The 17,741-nt window shown below is 40.2% G+C and overlaps 1 protein-coding gene across 2 annotated transcripts in view; it reads left to right on the top strand.

Annotated features, from left to right (window-relative positions):
• Mre11 (MRE11 homolog, double strand break repair nuclease) overlaps positions 1 to 17,741 on the top strand; it is a 62,801-nt gene that overhangs the window by 12,681 nt on the left and 32,379 nt on the right. For both annotated transcript variants that reach the window (XM_042685246.1, XM_042685245.1), the window contains exons 6-12: positions 1,078 to 1,219; positions 5,416 to 5,530; positions 6,040 to 6,225; positions 8,402 to 8,573; positions 9,811 to 9,891; positions 15,685 to 15,811; positions 16,905 to 17,005. In XM_042685246.1, coding sequence (XP_042541180.1) covers positions 1,078 to 1,219; positions 5,416 to 5,530; positions 6,040 to 6,225; positions 8,402 to 8,573; positions 9,811 to 9,891; positions 15,685 to 15,811; positions 16,905 to 17,005 — 924 coding nt within the window. The remainder of the gene's footprint in view (positions 1 to 1,077; positions 1,220 to 5,415; positions 5,531 to 6,039; positions 6,226 to 8,401; positions 8,574 to 9,810; positions 9,892 to 15,684; positions 15,812 to 16,904; positions 17,006 to 17,741) is intronic.

Raw genomic sequence — 17,741 nt, 5'->3', positions numbered from 1 at the left:
TCAGATTTTTTTAAAAAATGTAGACATTCTTTAGGCATTCTTTAATTTATTGGAGCCGAGTTTAACAGTTAATCGCCAGGAGTAGGATTTACATAGCTTTCTAAGTTTACCAGTGCTTTTATCTCTTAAAATCTCACTATAAGAAATGTTTGCTAATGCGGGTGCTGGTGGCTCACGCCTTAATACTTCTTTTTTTTGTTGTTGTTGGTTGTGGGGCTGAACTCTGGGCCTGGACACTGTCCCTCATAGCTCAAGGCTAGAGCCCTACCACTTGAGCCACAGCACCACTTCTGGCTTTTTTCTGCTTATGTTGTGCTGAGGAATCAAACCCAGGGCCTCATGCATGCGAGGCAAGCACTCTACTACTGAGACAATTTCCCAGCCCACCTCCACTCCCCCCTTTTTTTAACGCCTTAATATTTCTTTTTTTTTTTTTTATTTGTCTGTTTTTTTCCTCCCCCCTCCCCCCCACCCAATCCTTCCCCCCCCCCCCCAACACCGACATTGTAAAGCTCGTTTTTGACATGACATTTTGTACTTCTCATTGTTGCAACAGGTCCACCTGAATCCTTAAACGACTTGTTTGTCCCCATCTCCTCCACAAGTTCTACTGACATCAAATATAGTGAAAGCGGGGGTTACACTGTGGGGGAGGGTAACGCCTTAATATTTCAAAGGAATTATTTCATTTGTGACGAGATCTTAACTTGGCATTTATTTGGTATGTAATTTCAGTTGTTGTAGGTCTAGATTAGGATACTGTTTTAAGCTACACTTTTGTAAGAACAGGTTGAACATCCCTAATTCAAAAATTTGAAATCCAAACTGCTCCAAAATCTGAAAGTTTCTGCTTATAAAGTTTTGGATTTTGGATAATTTGTACAGTTTGGATTTTTGGTTTAGGATGCTTAGTTGTAAGTTCTGTCCACATATTCTGACATGTAAGGACTCCAAACTTGGAAATATTCTCATTTTGGATGTAAGAAATATGTTTCCTATAGGATATATTGCTTTAATAAGTAATGTGATAGTTCTTCAGGTCACTTACTCTTCTATATACAATATTATTTTGTATAGGCAGATGCACTCTGTGCTCTGGATATTTTAAGTTGTGCTGGATTTGTAAATCACTTTGGACGTTCAATGTCTGTGGAGAAGATAGACATTAACCCAGTTTTGCTTCAAAAAGGAAGCACAAAAATTGCTCTGTATGGTTTAGGTAAGATGGCTTTATTTTACTATTATGTCTACAAATAATTGTTTAAACAATTAGGAGATTAAATTTTGAAGTTAACTTTGTAGCCCTGTGAAAAAAGTAGAACAATCCGGGCGGGCACTTGTGGCTCACGTCCATAATCCTAGCTACTCAGAAGGCTGAGATCTGAGGATTGTGGTTCAAAGCCAGCCCAGGCTGAAAAGTCCCAGTGAGACTACAATCTCCAGTTAACCACTCAAAAACTGGAAGTGGTGCCGTGGCTCAAGTAGACAGGGACAGTGCCCAGTCCATGAGTTCAAGCCCTACAACTGACTTAAAAAAAAAAAAAGAGCAAATCTGATCATTCTTTACTAGTGACTACAAATTGATGGAAGGTTTTATTAAAAATGTTTTAAAGTAAGGGCCAATAGCTGTCATACTAGTTAATTGCAGCTTTGGTGAAAAAAAATTTTTTGTTTACTATTTATTGTTTTGGGCTTTTTCTTTTTGATGGTTGAATTACAGAATAATTTCACAACTGAATTGTGGTCTTAAAAGCCTTTGAAAGGTCTGGTACAACACATGTTAACTATTAGTCTCGTAAATACTGAGCATTTGAAATATGGCTGGTCTCAAATTGTTGCTTGCTGAAACTAAACACAACATTTAAGAGGTTAAGGAAAAATCAAAATCTATTATTAACAAATGGGATAAGTTAAAAATAACTTTTCCATTTTAGTTTTAATAGGACTACAAGAATATTTTTTTTTTTTTTTTTTTTTTTTTGCCGGGCACTGGTGGCTCACGCCTGTAATCCTAGCTACTCAGGAGGCTGAGATCTGAGGATCGCGGTTCAAAGCCAGCCCAGGCAGGAGAGACCGTGAGACTCCTATCTCCAATAAACCACCAGAAAACCGGAAGTGGCGCTGTAGCTCAAGTGGTAGAGCGCTCGCCTTGAGCTGAAGAGCTGAAGGACAGCGCCCAGGCCCAGAGTTCAAGTCCCACGACCGACAAAAAAAAAAAAAAAAAAAGAATTTTTTTTTTTGCCGCTGGTGGGGCCTGGGTGCTGTTCCTCAGCTCAAGGCTAGTGCTCTACCACTTGAGCCACAGCTCCACTTCCGGCTTTTTCTGCTTTTGTGGTGCTGAGGAATCGAACCCAGGGCCTCATGCATGCAAGGCAAGCATTCTACCGCTGAGCCACCTTCCCAGCCCAAGAAAATTTTAAATTATTTATTTCATGTGTAGTAGTATCATGTGTTATACAGCTATTGGACAGTACAAGTTTAGAGCTATATCATCTCCAGTATCAAAAAATTTGCTGGGCTGGGAAGGTGGCTCAGTGGTAGAGTGCTTGCCTTGCATGCATGAGGCCCTGGGTTCGATTCCTCAGCACCACATAAGCAAAAAGAAAAAAGCCAGAAGTGGTGCTGTGGCTCAAGTGGTAGAGCGCTAGCTTTGAGCTGAAGAGCTGAGGGACAGTGCCCAGGCAGAGTTTAGGCCCACGACCGGACCCCACCAAAAAAAAAAAAAAATTGCTTATTTGCTTTATTAGCTTTTTTTTTGGCAGTCTTGGGGCTTGAACTCTGGGCCTGGGCACTGTCCCTGAGCTTCTTTTGCTTAAGGCTAGCACTCTATCACTTGAGCCACAGTGATACTTCTGACCTTTTCTGTTTGTGTAGTACTGAGGAATCAAACCCAGGGCTTCATGCAAGGCAAGCACTCTACTAAGCCACATTTGCAGCCCTGCTTTATTTAGTGTCTTTAATTTATTTAGTGTTTAGTAGGTAAAATGAAAGATCACATTTATTATCTTGTAAGTTTTGTATCTCAAGTACTTTTTTTTGGTCAGTCATGGGACCTGGGTCTGGGTACTGACCCTCAGTTTTTCAGCTCAAGGCACTCTACCACTTGAACCACAGCTCTTTTTCTATTTATGTGGTGCTGAGGAATGGAACCCAGGGCTTCATGCATGCAAGGTAAGCATTCTACCACTGAGCCACCTTCCTGGCCCTCTCAAGTCCTTTTTAAGTATATTTTAAGTATTTTTTTTTCTGCCTGATCTGCCTTTGAACCACAATCCTCAGATATCAGCCTGTGGAGTAGCTAGGATTACAGGCATGACCTGCTCGTACCCAGCTATCAGTTATTTTAATTTAACTTAAATTATTCTGTATGTGATTTTTCAAGTGATAAAGCAGAAAGTGATAAAGCACTGATAAGTGATTCACACCTGTCATCTTAAGTACTTGGGAGGCTAAGAGCTAGATGATCATGGTTCCAGGCCAACCTAGGCAGAAAAGTTCAGGTTAACAAGGAAAGGGCTGGGAATGTGCTTAGTGGTATAGTGTGTGCCTAGCATTCATGAAGCCCTGGGTTTGATTCCACAGAAACACATAAACAGAAAAGTCCAGAAGTAGTGCTGTGGCTCAAGTTGATAGAGCACTAGCCTTGAGCCAAAGAACCTCATGGACAGTGCCCAGGCCCCCAAGTTCAAGGCCCAGGAGTGGCAAAAACAATAACAACAACAACAAAGACCCCAAAACTCCCAAAAACAAAAAACCAGGAAAGAAAAAAGCATGAAGAACAATGCTGAATGCTTGGGAACTCTTGGTAGTCAAGATAGAAAACACCAGGGGCTGGGAAGGTGGCTCAGTGGTAGAGTGCTTGCCTTGCATGCCTGAGGCCCTGAGTTCGATTCCTCAGCACCACATAAGCAAAAAGAAAAAAGCTGGAAGTGGCGCTGTGACTCAAGTGGTAGAGTGCTAGCCTTGAGCTGAAGAGCTGAGGGACAGTGCCCAGGCCCAGAGTTCAGGACCCACGCCCAGACCCAAAAACAAAAAACAAAAACAACAACAAAAAAAAGAGAAAACATCAGTATCTCCTACTCCCTCCCCCTCCCCCCACCAAAAAAAAAAAACAGCAAAAAGATTGGTTTTAATCACTGCATATTAGAAATAAGAAGCCCTCAAAAAATGGTTTCTTTTTCTGCATTCAAATTAATCATATCTCAGTTGGCCTCACCAATTGAGCTACACTATAACTCAGCACATCTGAGTTATAACTAAATTACATCTCTTCATTTACCATTTTCTCCCAATGGGTCATTTCATCCTGTGCTACCTTCCCCAGTTGGGGTCTGTATCTATCCCACACCTTTCCCTTTGATTGTGCACTCTAGAATAATCTTTTAATCAGCATGTTCCTTAGCATCCTGGTTTCTTCTCCAGATGTGTTCTCTACCTTACCACTTTCCAAGCATCTCTACTAGGCTTCTGAGGATCTTGTTTTGAGCAGAAGAGGGCTGTTGATCTCTTTGCTCCCCACTGCTTTTCTGCCTCTAAACATGCCATTCTTTTGTAGTTTAGGCCATCAAGTTAAACTGCCATCTCTTTTTCTTCAAACTCTTTTTTTTGGGGGGGGGGAGTGGCGGGGAGGAGGTCATTTGTAGGGCTTGAACTCGGCCTGGGCACTGCCCCTCAGCTCTTCAGCTCAAGGTGAGCGCCCTACCACTTGAGCCGCAGTGCCACTTCCGGTTTTCTAGTGGTTTATTAGAGATAAGAGTCTCATGGACTTTCCTTCCCCGGGCTGGCTTTGAACTGTGATCCTCAGATCTCAGCCTCCTGAGTAGCTAGGATTACAGGTGTGAGCCACCAGCACCCAGGTTCAAACTTTTTTTTTCCTCCAGGTTTTGTCAGCGTTCTTGGGCTCTGATACCTAAGTAGGTTAACTTTCTATTGTTAGCTTTGCATGCCTTGACAGTTGTCTCCAATTAGATGTTCTACATCCGGCATTAGCTGTTTATTTCATTGACCACACTCAAAAGAATTCTCCCTAAGAGGCCACTTCTTACTCCTTTTTTTTAATTAAAAAAAAATTTTTTTTTTTTGATCATGGGCCTTGAACTCTGGGTGTGGGTGCTGTCCCTCAGCTCAAGGCTAGTGCTTTACTACTTGAGCCACAGCACCACTTCTGGCTTTTTTGTTTATGTGGTGCTGAGGAATCAAACCCAGGGCCTCATGCATGGCGAGGCAAACATTCTACCTCTGAGCCACCTTCCCAGCTCCAAATGATACTATTTTTAAGCAATTCCAAAATTCAGACATATCTCAAAACAGTAAAATGCAATAATAATACTTTTGAGAAACATAATTTGGGACCAAAATACATTCAGTTTTAACACCAAACTAAGAAAATAAAACTGCTAGAATTTCCCATTTCAGGATCCATTCCAGATGAAAGGCTCTATCGAATGTTTGTCAATAAAAAAGTGACAATGCTGAGACCAAAAGAAGATGAGAACTCTTGGTTTAACTTATTTGTGATTCATCAGAACAGGTAAAGCTCTGAAATTTTTTTGTTGGTAGTAAGGTTTGAACTCGGGACCTGGGTGCTGTCCCTCAGCTCTTCAGCTCAAGGCAAGCCCTCTACCACCTGAGCTACAGGGCCACTTCCAGTTTTCTGGTGGTTAGTTAATTGTAGAGAAAAGTCTCATTTTCCTGCTGGCTTTGAACCGTGATCCTCAGATATCAGCCTCCTGAGTAGCTGGGAGGGTTACAGGCGTGACCCCCCAGCACTGGGCTTAAGCTGAAAATTTTTGATCAAAGTAGTGAGCTTCCCAAATTTGTTTTTAAGTTCACCCACTTTAGTAAAATGACCTTATTTTTTAAAGATTGTCAGTGAAGAATCAAAACTAAGATTACTTTGTGTGACTTAATTCTGAAACCATTTTTAATGTAAATACCTGTAAGGTTATTTGCAGTGAATTTAAAGATCTATATAGACTTACTTAATATGAGATTTTTTTTCTAGGAATTTATTTATTTATTTTTTTAATCTTGGTGTAGGAGTAAACATGGAAGTACTAACTTCATTCCAGAACAGTTTTTGGATGACTTCATTGATCTCATTATCTGGGGCCATGAACATGAGTGTAAAATAGCTCCAACCAAAAATGAGCAACAACTCTTCTACATATCGCAGCCTGGAAGCTCTGTAGTTACTTCTCTTTCTCCAGGAGAAGCTGTAAAGAAGTAAGTTTTTAAGAAATCCTTGCTGTAATAACTTGCTGATCATACCCTAGGTTCAAGATATGGACAGTATACAATGGTTACTTATAAAGTTTGATCTTTTTTTTTTTTTTATTGTGAAAATACTGTACGGAGGGGTTATAATTACATGGGCAGATAATGAGTATATTTCTTATCAAGCATTGTTGCCTCCTCTTTTGTTTCCCTTTCCCATCCATTCCCATTCCCCCCCCCCCCCCCCCCCCCCCCCCCCCCAAAATTTGTTGAGTTTCCCTCCTTTCCCAGGTTTGGTTGCTTTAGGTTTTGTACATGTGCGTGTGTGTCCTATCTGGCTATCTACAATCTTTTTTTTTAATTTTTTTATTTTTATTTTTTGGTCTGGTCGCGGGGCCTAAACTCGGCCTGGGCACTGTCCTTCAGCTCTTCAGCTCAAGGCTAGCGCTCTACCACTTGAGCCACAGCACCACTTCCGGCTTTTTTCTTTTTTTGCTTATGTGGTGCTGAGGAATCGAACTCAGGGCCTCTGGCATTCAAGGCAAGCGCTCTACCACTGAGCCACCTTCCCAGCCCGCTATCTACAGTTTTATAACAGAATTGGAGGTTATGTTAAGCAAAGTAAGCTGGGTTCAATCCTATATTTCTTCATATGTAAGCAATTACATACAGGATCACATATACCTACATACATTTGTAATTTTAAAACCGAGGAGCTTAGAAAGGGAGAAGGAAAAGAGAATATTAGAGGTGAACAGTACTGAAATACAGTGCACTTGTGAGTAAAGAGAAAAAAAATAGAGCTTTTTGAAAGTTCTCAAATAGGGAGCAGTAGGGATGGGAAATTGAGAGTAAAATGAGTAATTCCAGCTGATTAAAAACTGCATATGCACCTATGAAATGCCATGGTGAAACCCCTTTGAACAGTCAGCAAAGAATGGAGCTGGCGATCCTAGAGACAACCTGGTATTTGCTTCCTAAATGTGAGCTCAGTGGCTTCTCTGCAGCATGAGTGTTGGCACCAGGTTCTGTAGCAGAGAGCATGCTCTTGAAATGAAAGGACTAAAGTGACCTGTGCTCTATGAGTGTTTTAATGAACAGTTCCTCATTTTCTGCAGGATAAAACTTAGGCTCTGCATATGGTAGTTTGCCACTTATACCCTGGTCTTGCTCTGCTGTCAGAACCCGACTTCCTCTTCTTTATCGTGATCATCTGACACATGAACTTCTGGTCTCCCAAGAGGGTTCATGACTTTCTTGCCACTGGAACTTGAATGTGTCCTTCACCTTTGGCAATTAGACAAGTTTCTATTCACCATTAAAGGGCTAGCTCAAATGTTGCTGGAATAAAAACATGTGCCCTCCCAAGATATATTTGTTTCCAGGTCCCTGGAGTCTATGAATATTATGTGGCAAAAGAGAGGATTGAGGTAAAGCTTTTGATAGTTGTTTCATGGCTGCTTGTGTCAGATTATCTGGATGGGTGCCAAACACAACAATTAACCCTTATAAGAAAGAACTCTGGGCCCATTAGTTGCACTGGACATTGATAAAAATGAACTAAGCAACTCAAGGACAGTGATGGGAGGGAGGGAATGAGAAAGAGGGAACAGCTGATACTAAGCAAATGGAAAGAAACATACCTATCACTGGATCTGGAAGAAATAGTTTTATTGTTAATGTTCGGAGAGTTCGTAAATTATATAGATTAGAATGATGATGATTATCATTGTGAAGGTTAAAATGTGTTTGTGAGTTTAGCTAAGTATAACTACACCACAGTACTGTGAAATTTATGTAGTTAATCTCAGTAAAAAAAATCTTTGAGAAAAAAAGATCTCAAGGGACTAAGACAGATACACAGAGAAGGAGGAGACATGGCCACAATTGAGGAATGACATCAGATACTAGAAAAGATTAATAGATCTCTCTAGAACTTGCAGAAAAAGTAGGATCTTGCTGACATCCTAAGTTTTGACTTCTGTTAGATGAGGAAGTGAAATGTTTGCTTTTTTTCCTGTGAGAATGACAGGAATCCTTCCACTAATACCATTCCTTAGTGTAAAAGTTAAGAAATAAATAAATAAACATTTATTTGTAAGACTGATTTTAGAAACAAAGTGATAAGTAGTTTTAACCTGTGCATTTTCATAAGGAAACTGAGCTCTTACTATCTCCATTTCAGACACGTTGGTCTTCTGCGTATTAAAGGAAGGAAAATGAATATGCAGAAGATTCCTCTTCACACAGTGCGGCAGTTTTTTATAGAGGATATTGTTCTTGCTAATCATCCAGACATTTTTAACCCAGATAATCCTAAAGTAACCCAAGCCATACAAAGCTTCTGTTTGGAGAAGGTAATTGTTTTAAAATTAATGAGATCTACTATGGTTGAAAATTATTTACTTTTAATTAAATAATTCAATAGAGTGGAGAGAAGCCTTAACATTCATGTTTTCATAAAGCTAGTAAGATTACCATTTCATTAAATGAGTTTGTGTGAAATAAATTTTCTGTTCTTTTATGCCATTGAAATAGAGGACTGTGAGACTTGGAAAAACTTTAATTATACTCTTCTAAGTTTTTCCCCTCTTCTTTTTTATCCTCATGTGATAAGTAGTTTATTTCATTGGCAGATGGGAGGATATTTTGGAACTTAGACTCTGTAATAGTCTTCATTAGGCACCCATTTCACTTAAGGTAGTCCAAACCAAATGTTTTGCACCCTGTGCTTCAGCATCAACCCATCACCATCAACCCCAGCCTGTTTGGCTGGGAATGTGGCTTAGTGGTAGAGTGCTTGCCTAGCATGCATGAAGCCCTGGGTTCGATTCCTTAGTACCACATAAGCAGAAAAAGCTGGAAGTGGTGTTGTAACTCAAGTGGTAGAGTGCTAACCTTAAGCAACAAGAAGCTCAGGGACAGTGCCCAGGCCCTGAGTTCAAGCCTCAGGATTGGCAAACAAAAAGACAAAACAAAAACCCCCTTTTATGTTAAGGAATGATATTAGTGGAAGGATTACAAAACAGTATGTGTGTGTGTATATATATATTTATTTCCCCCAATATAAATATATATCTGTATAATCCATTCCCCCTTCCCTCCCCCCTCCCGCAGTGGGTCTTGAACTCTGGGCCTGGGCGCTCTCCTTGAGCTCTTCAGCTCAAGTTGGAGCGCTCTGCCATTTGAGCCACAGTACCACTTCCGGTTTTTTGAGTAGTTATTGGGGATAAGAATCTCACGGGGGCTGGGGGTTTAGCCCAGCTGAAGGGCGCCCGCCCGGTGCTCACAAGGCCCTGGGTTCTGTCCTCAGCCCTGGGGGGAAAAAAAGAGTCTCACGGACTTTCCTGCCCGGGCTGTCTTTGAGTCTTTGAGCCACAATCCTCAGATCTCAGCCTCCTGAGTAGCTAGGATTACAGGCATGACTCACCAGCACCTGGCTACGAAACAATATATTTTGAAAGATGTTTATAGATCACCTGGGAAATAAAGATGACCATAAAGTGGAAAATTTTGATATGAATATAAACACTATTTAGATAGTTTAAAATTGCATTTAGTACTGTGGTTTTTAATCTTTATTTTTATTCTCAGATTGAAGAAATGCTTGAAAGTGCTGAACGGGAACGGCTAGGGAACTCTCAACAGCCAGAGAAGCCTCTTATACGACTCCGAGTAAGCTCTGAACTTAGCATAGCAGTTTACATGGATTGTTTTGAAAATAAGGCAAATTTTCAAAGTCAGAACAGCATTGGAGACAAAGGAATAAAGCTGTAAGGATTTGACCTAATCCCAGTTGAATTCTTACAGGTTTGATATATTTGAATTTTTTTTTTTTTTTTTTTTTTTTTTTGAGTCCGGTCATGGGGCCTGAACTCTGGGCCTGGGCGCTGTCCCTCAGCTCTTCAGCTCAAGGCTAGCACTCTACCACTTGAGCCACAGCGCCACTGCCGGCTTTTTTCTTTTCTCTGCTTATGTGGTGCTGAGGAATCGAACCCAGGGCCTCATGCATGCAAGGCAAGCGCTCTACCACTGAGCCACCTTCCCAGCCCCTGTATTTGAATTTTGTCATTTTTAAAAGTTTGTTCTGTTTCATACATTGAGATCATCTTTTGTTCTTGCTCTCTCTTACTTTGGCCTTCTTGTAGTTGCTTAAACATACCAGGTACATTGTTATTTCTTCAAGTCTGCTCAAATGCCACCTTGCTATGGCTTGCCCTCCTTATGATTACAATCCTGTTCTTCTCCCTGACTCTGCTGATGTCACTTACCTTCTTCCTTGTTTTATTTAAGTAACAAGTCTTCCTAATTATATGAATTTTTTGTTTTAGGTATATAGCCTATATTCTTCATCTAACACATGAATCCTCTGGCCATTGAATATCAAATTCAGTGATTTTTTTTTTTTTTCATCTCACTGAATTACAATTTGTAACTTATTTTGTTGTTATTGGTCGTGGGGATAGAACTCGGGGCCTGGGTGCTGTCCCTGAGCTCTTCAGCTCAAGGCAAGTGCTCTACTACTTGAGCTGCAGCGCCACTTCTAGTTTTCTGGTGGTTAATTGGAGATAAAAGTCTCATGGATTTTCCTGCTGGCTTTGAACTGAGATCATCAGATCTCAGCCTCCAGGATAGCTAGGATTACAGATGTGAGCCACTGGTTCCCAGCTGATTTGTAACTCTTGAGTTATCTTTTCCTCTTCCTGTTCATTATCTGTCTTATGGCATCATGGCTTGAACAAAGTCCTATGGAGTGTTGACTCTTATGTTTTATTTTATTTTTTTTAGCTTCTTTTACAGATGGGTATGGCTATGTGCTTAAGTTTTAGCTAGTGACATAAGTAGAAGCATTATAAGTAGAGCCTTGGGGAAGTCTTTTTTTGGGGGGGGGTTGTCGGTTCATAGGATTTGAACTCTGGGTCTGAGCACTGTCAGCGATTCAGCTTAAGGCTAGTGCTTTACCACTTGACCCACAGCACCACTTGACCCACAGCGCCACTTCCAATTTTCTGATGGTTTGTTGGAGATAAGAGTTTCAAGGCTTTTCCTGTCCATGCTGGCTTTGAACCGCAATTCTCAGATCTCAGCCTCCTGAGTAGCTAGGATTACAGGCGTGAGCCACCAGCACCCGGCTGACTCCTATGTTTTAGAGCTCCTTGTTGATATGTATGTTTGGAGTCCTCTAAAAAGCCTGATACTCAGGGAGTGTGAATCCTTAAACCACTGACATTGCCATCATCCAAGAAGCTCAAAAATATAAAATCTCAGACTCCACATCTGTCCCATTCGGCAGTAGACACCATTGCTTTTTTACAGAATATCCATAAAAGATTGTATGCACATTAAACCTTGAGAATTTCTGGGGTATAGGGAAAACAGTTGAAGGCCAAGGCTGGCTGATTGGGCCATGGCATTAGTTAGTATGACCTGGAACGGTTCAGTCTCTATAAATCTCTGAGATTCAAGTGAATTAAAAGGTGTCTGGAGCACAGTAAATGTTCTAATCTGGTCCCTTTGCTCTTCCTATAGTCATTGTTGTATTTAAGCCATTATTGTTACTTACTGCCTATAACTGCAACTTCCTACCTGAACTCTGCCTCAGATGCCTCCTTGCCCACTACGAGTCTGCCTTCCACACTAATGCCAAGTTAGTGTTCATTAAATACACTTTAATGATTACCTAGCACTTACAAGAACAAATCAAAACTTTATAGTAATACAGACCTGGTTTGTATGACCTAATCTAAACCGACTTCTTAGTCTTCTTCCTTGTTAGCACATCCTAATTTCTAATTTCAAACCAGCCTTCACTCATGTCATGTATGTGCAAATATACTTCTTTCTTGCTTTCTATTTCTTTCAGCCACCACTTAAACCTGCCCCTCAAGAGTTACTGCTGCTTGTTCTTTTTCTGCTTGTATATACTTTTTTTTTTTTTTTTTTGGGTCCATTCGTGGGGCCTGAACTCTGGGCCTGGGCGCTGTCCCTCAGCTCTTCAGCTCAAGGCTAGCGTTCTACCACTTGAGCCACAGCGCCACTTCCGGCTTTTTTCTTATGTGGTGCTGAGGAATCGAACCCAGGGCCTCAGGCATGCAAGGCAAGTGCTCTACCACTGAGCCACCTTCCCAGCCCTGTATATACTTCTTATAGCAACATTCACACTCTGCTTGTGATTTATTTACATTTATCTTCCTTGTCAGTTCCTGAATTTATTTTGTTGTTACTATTCTGGTCTTGGGGCTTGAACTCAGGGCCTGGGTGCTGTACTTGAGTTTTTGCTCAAGGCTAAGGACTCATCTCTTGAGCCACTTGAGTTCTCCTTCTGGCTTTTTTGGTGATTGATTGGATCGGGTTGGCTTGGAATCTAAGGTCCTTAAATCTCAGCCTCCTGAGTAGCTAGAATTAAAGACAAGAGCCCCCAACTCCAGCAGCTTATGATTTTTTTTTTTTTTTCTTTTGGTTGGTCGTGGGGCTTGAACTCTGGGCCTGGGTGCTGTCCTTGAGCTCACCAGCTCAAGGCAAGCACTCTACCACTTGAGCCACATGCCACTTCTGGTTTTCTGGTGGTTAATTGGAGATAAGAGTCTCATGGACTTTCTTGCCTGGGCTGGCTTTGAACCATGGTCCTCAGATCTCAGCCTCCTGAGTAGCTAGGAGGATTTCAGGTGTGAGCCACCAGCTTTGAATTTTTTTTTGTCGGTTGTGGGGCCTGAACTCTGGGCCTGGGCGCTGTCCCTCAGCTCTTCATCTCAAGGCTAGCACTCTACCACTTAAGCTACAGAGCCACTTCTGGCTTTTTCTGCCTATGTGGTGCTGAGGAATATAACCCAGGGCCTCATGCATGCAAGGCAAGCACTCTATCACTGAGCCACCTTTCCAGCCCCCAGCTTATGAATTTTTTTTTTCAAATTTTTTATTGTGATTAAGTGGTTACATAATTTCCCAAATTTCATAGTATTGTGTGATGGTGATGCTCAGTTAAAGTCACAAACACACTCTAACTTTCCTGGAGCAAATTGTCTATCATGGTATTTATGAGTTCTATGAGCTTTGCGATAGTTATTTCTTCCACATTGGGTGGTGTGTACATTTCTTTTGTTTTGCATCCAGCTTATGAATTTTTAACAACAAAATTGTGAGATTTTTGGGAGCTTCAAGGGTTTTGTTTCTTTTTCTTTCTTTTTTTTTTTTTACTGGTATCAGGATTGGAACCCAGGCCTTGCGTTATTATTCCCCTTTTTTGCTTACTGCTAGTGCTCTAAAACTTGAGCGAAACTACCAGTCTTCATTTTGCTGATTAATTGGAAGTAGTCTTCAAAACTTTTCTGCCTAGGCTGGTTTTGAACCATAATCTTTGGATCTCAGTTGCCTAGATTATAGATATGAGCTATCTGTGCCTAGTTGAAGATTGTGTTTTATTTATGGTTGCATCCCTCGCCATTTAGCAGAGTACTTTGAGCAGTAAGGGCATCCAATAAAATTGGTTTTCTGAATAAATTTTGTTGTTCTTAGGATCAGGAAATTATAAATAAAGGTAGGTTAGAGTAAAACTGTTAAAATCTGGGTAGAACTTCATAGTTCAGTTTTAGAACACTTGCGTAACGTATACAAGACCTCAGGTTCAAGTACCTCTCCCTCCCCCAGAGATCTAGTTAGTTAAGAATTTTTTAAAAATGACATGGCAGTAGTTAATGACATGGCAGTTTTTTGATATGGCAGATTATCTGAGTAATACATTGATAGTTACTTCAGAGGAATTACATAATACTCTCATCAGGGAAACAAATCCTGTAATTTTTCATCTATGTCTGAAGTCATTAGAAGCAACCAGGCTTAAAGAGCAAATCGACATTCCTTATCCAAAGCACAGCAAGTTTTTAATTCATTCTTAAATATTGTGGAGATAATATACAAACGTATTATGCCAACTAGTGGACTATTATTAAATTCATTGAATGGATCTTACAGTACCTATTTGTATGTCTAGTGAGGAACATAGAAACTAGGAGAGATTTTGAACTTATTGGTAGGAGGTGAAATTAGAGACATAACAAAGAAATGCAAATATATGAACAGAAGCTTAGCAGATGATCCCAAGTGTGATGAAGGTTTATAGCTATCTTTGGGAAGATCTTGCCTTGAGAGAGATTATTAGTTGCCCTAAGATAGCATGTTTTGAAGGTCATTGTTTCACACTGCTCAGACCTGATTCTTTCCTGTCTGTATTTTCCCAGCATTCATTCTTGTCCAGTTTGAAGATACATTCCCATCCCTGAGATGATGGACCAATGCACTAATATCTCTAAGGCTGACATTTTAGTTTTTTAGGGGTTTATCTTGAAAACTTGTTTATAAATTTCATCCCCTTTCAAATGGCACACCTGGTATTGGTGTCATGGGAAATATCCAATATTATGGAAGTGTTTTGTTTAGGGATTCTTTCTTTCTTTGTTTTTCTTGTTATTTTTTTTTTTTTTTTTGTCGGTCGTGGGGCTTGAACTCTGGGCCTGGGCGCTGTCCCTCAGCTCTTCAGCTCAAGGCGAGCACTCTACCACTTGAGCTACAGCGCCACTTCCGGTTTTCTGGTGGTTTATTGGAGATAGGAGTCTCACGGTCTCTCCTTCCTGGGCTGGTTTTGAACCGCGATCCTCAGATCTCAGCCTCCTGAGTAGCTAGGATTACAGGCGTGAGCCACCAGCGCCCGGCTTCTTGTTATTTTTTTTGTCATACTTGGTAGGTAAGCCCACTAGTACCTGTTCCATGCTCCCAGTCCTTTTGCTTTCAGTTAGTTTTTCAGATAGGTTATTTATGCTCATGTCTGGGCTAACCTTAGACTCCAGTCCTGTATACAAGTAGCTGGTATTACAGAGGCACACACCACCATTGTAGAAATTCTTGCTGTAACCTGATTATTTCAAACAAAGTATTTCACTTAACTTTTACCTTTTTAAGTATTTAAATATGCCGGGCGCCCTTGGCTCGTGCCTGTAATCAATCCTAGCTGCTCAGGAGGCTGAGATCTGAGGATCGTGGTTCAAAGCCAGGCCAGGCAGGAAAGTCTGTGAAACTCTTATTTCCAATTAACCGCCAGAAAACTGGAAGTGGTGTTGTGGCTCAAGTGGTAGAGTGCTCACCTCGAGCTGAATTGCTCAGGGACAGCACCCAGGCCCAGAGTTCAAGCCCATGACCAACCACACCCCCCCATATATGTGTGTGTGTGTGTGTGTGTGTGTGTGTGTGTGTGTGTGTGTGTGTGTGTGTGTGTGTGTGTGTGTGTGTGTGTGTGTGTGTGTGTGTGTGTGTGTGTGTGTGTGTGTGTGTGTGTGTGTGTGTGTATATATATACAAAATGTATTATAGAAAACTAATTTATAAATTTGTATATTAAGCCATAAAGTTACATGCATCAGAAAATAAGTATTAAAAGTATTGTGGTTTTTAGATTTCTTAAGTTATTCTGTATTTCTAGGTGGACTATACTGGAGGTTTTGAACCTTTCAATGTTCTTCGCTTTAGCCAGAAATTTGTGGATCGGGTAGCTAACCCAAAAGATATTATTCATTTTTTCAGGCATAGAGAACAAAAGGCAAAAACAGGTAAGCTAGTTAATTTTACAAGTTAAAGAATATTCTTGATCTGTGTCACTCCTTCAACATTTTCATTCCTCTTTGGCCTATTCCTTCCCTTTGTTAAGTGGCAAAAATAAATAAATTTTAAAAAACATATCCTACAGAATTAAGAAAAGTTGGGGAACGGCTGGTTTGGGAAGGATGGCTAGAATGTTGAAAGAGTTAACATTGATCAGGACCCACTATATTCATAAACTACTTTATTGGATAGCATCTCCTTTGTACACCTACTTAAAGATAATACAAATATTTTAAAAAATTAGAATGTTCTTACAGTTTAAATCAGTTTTTGGTAAAAAACAAAATAATGGAAGATGTTTTAGTATAAAACATTGAACAAAAACTTCTTTTTTTAATTCATTTTTTTAAGGCTTTGTGGATATCACTGAAGAAATATGGAAGGCTTCTTCCAAAAATAGTGGTTTTAAGGGGCTGGGAAGGTGGCTCAGTGGTAGAGTGCTTACCTTGCAAGAATGAGGCCCTGGGTTTGATTCCTCAGCACCACATAAGCAAAAAGCCGGAATTGGCGCTGTGGCTCAAGTGGTAGAGCGCTAGCCTTGAGCTGAAGAGCTGAGGGACAGTGCCCAGAGTTCAGGCCCCATGACCAGACTCCCCCCCCAAAAAAACCCCACAAAAATAGTGGTTTTAAAACAACACGGATAAGTAAAAACATACTTAGACTTTAGATATTACTCAAAATAACTACCTCTTACCATATATTATTAATGTCCAGATAATTTTGCATTTGTTTTTTGACTTTTGAGTACACAGTATTTAAGAGCACTTAAGACTTCTGAAATAAGAATTGTTGTATTGCTTACTGTTTATGATAGCTAAGTAATTAATTTCTGGATATGGGCAGGGAATACTGACTATAGGGAAAAAAAACAACCCTATTAACAGAAATTGGGTTTTTGCCTCACAGTTTAGCATGTTGAGCAAGCAGCATTTGATGGTGTTTATTCAAACCTCCTGCACTATCAACAACTTGCAGTGAGTGTGGCCATTTTAACATTTAAAAACAGAAGCTGATATTTGTGCTGGATTTATTTTTTTCTAGGAGAAGAGATAAACTTTGGGAGATTTATCACAAAACCTTTAGAAGGAACAACACTTAGGGTAGAAGACCTTGTAAAACAGTATTTTCAAACAGCAGAGAAGGTAATTTCTTAGTTTACCTTTTGAGCAACAAGCTATTTCATGGTAACAGATTTTAAGAAATGTAATATTAGCAAATAAAATGAATCTTCACAATGATTGTATTGAAGTAGGGTGACATTGAATTGTATTTATCTATGATTACTGAATTTCAAGAAAAAATGCTTAATAGAAAACATTGATGTAACTATTATTGTTAATATTATCTTTCTTTTTCTTTCTTTCTTTTTTGGTTGGTCATGGGGCTTGAGGTCAAGGCCTGCATGCTATTCCTGAACTCTTTTGCTCAAGGCTAGTGCTCTTATCACTTGAGTTATAGGACCACTTCTGTTTTTCTAGTTGTTAATTGGAGATAAGAGTCTCTCTGACTTTTCTGCCTGGGCTGGCTTTGAACCATGATCATCAGAGCTTAGCCTCCTGAGTAGCTAGGATTACAGGTGTGAGCCACCAGCACCTAGCTCTTCTTTCTTTTTCTATCTACTACAGAAGTCTTAATTTACAATTTTTTTTTCTCATTTGGATGTAATTTCAGAATTACTTTACAAATAATAGTTTCATGATGATGAAACTACTCAAATTACTACTAAGTGTGTTTGCCTCTTTTTAGATCCTCTAGTTACATTTATTTAAAACTGCAGAAATTGATTACATTTTTTTTTTTTTTCCCAATGGGCTTGAACTTAGGGCCTGGCCACTGTCCCGAGCTCTTGAACCCAAGGCTAGTGCTTTACTACATAGG

Source organism: Dipodomys spectabilis, unplaced genomic scaffold (assembly GCF_019054845.1).
Source record: "Dipodomys spectabilis isolate Male_0828 unplaced genomic scaffold, ASM1905484v1 ptg000094l, whole genome shotgun sequence".
Classification (NCBI taxonomy): Eukaryota; Metazoa; Chordata; class Mammalia; order Rodentia; family Heteromyidae; genus Dipodomys; species Dipodomys spectabilis.
Note: the sequence above shows the minus strand (reverse complement) of the source record. Positions and strands in the feature narration are given on the sequence as shown.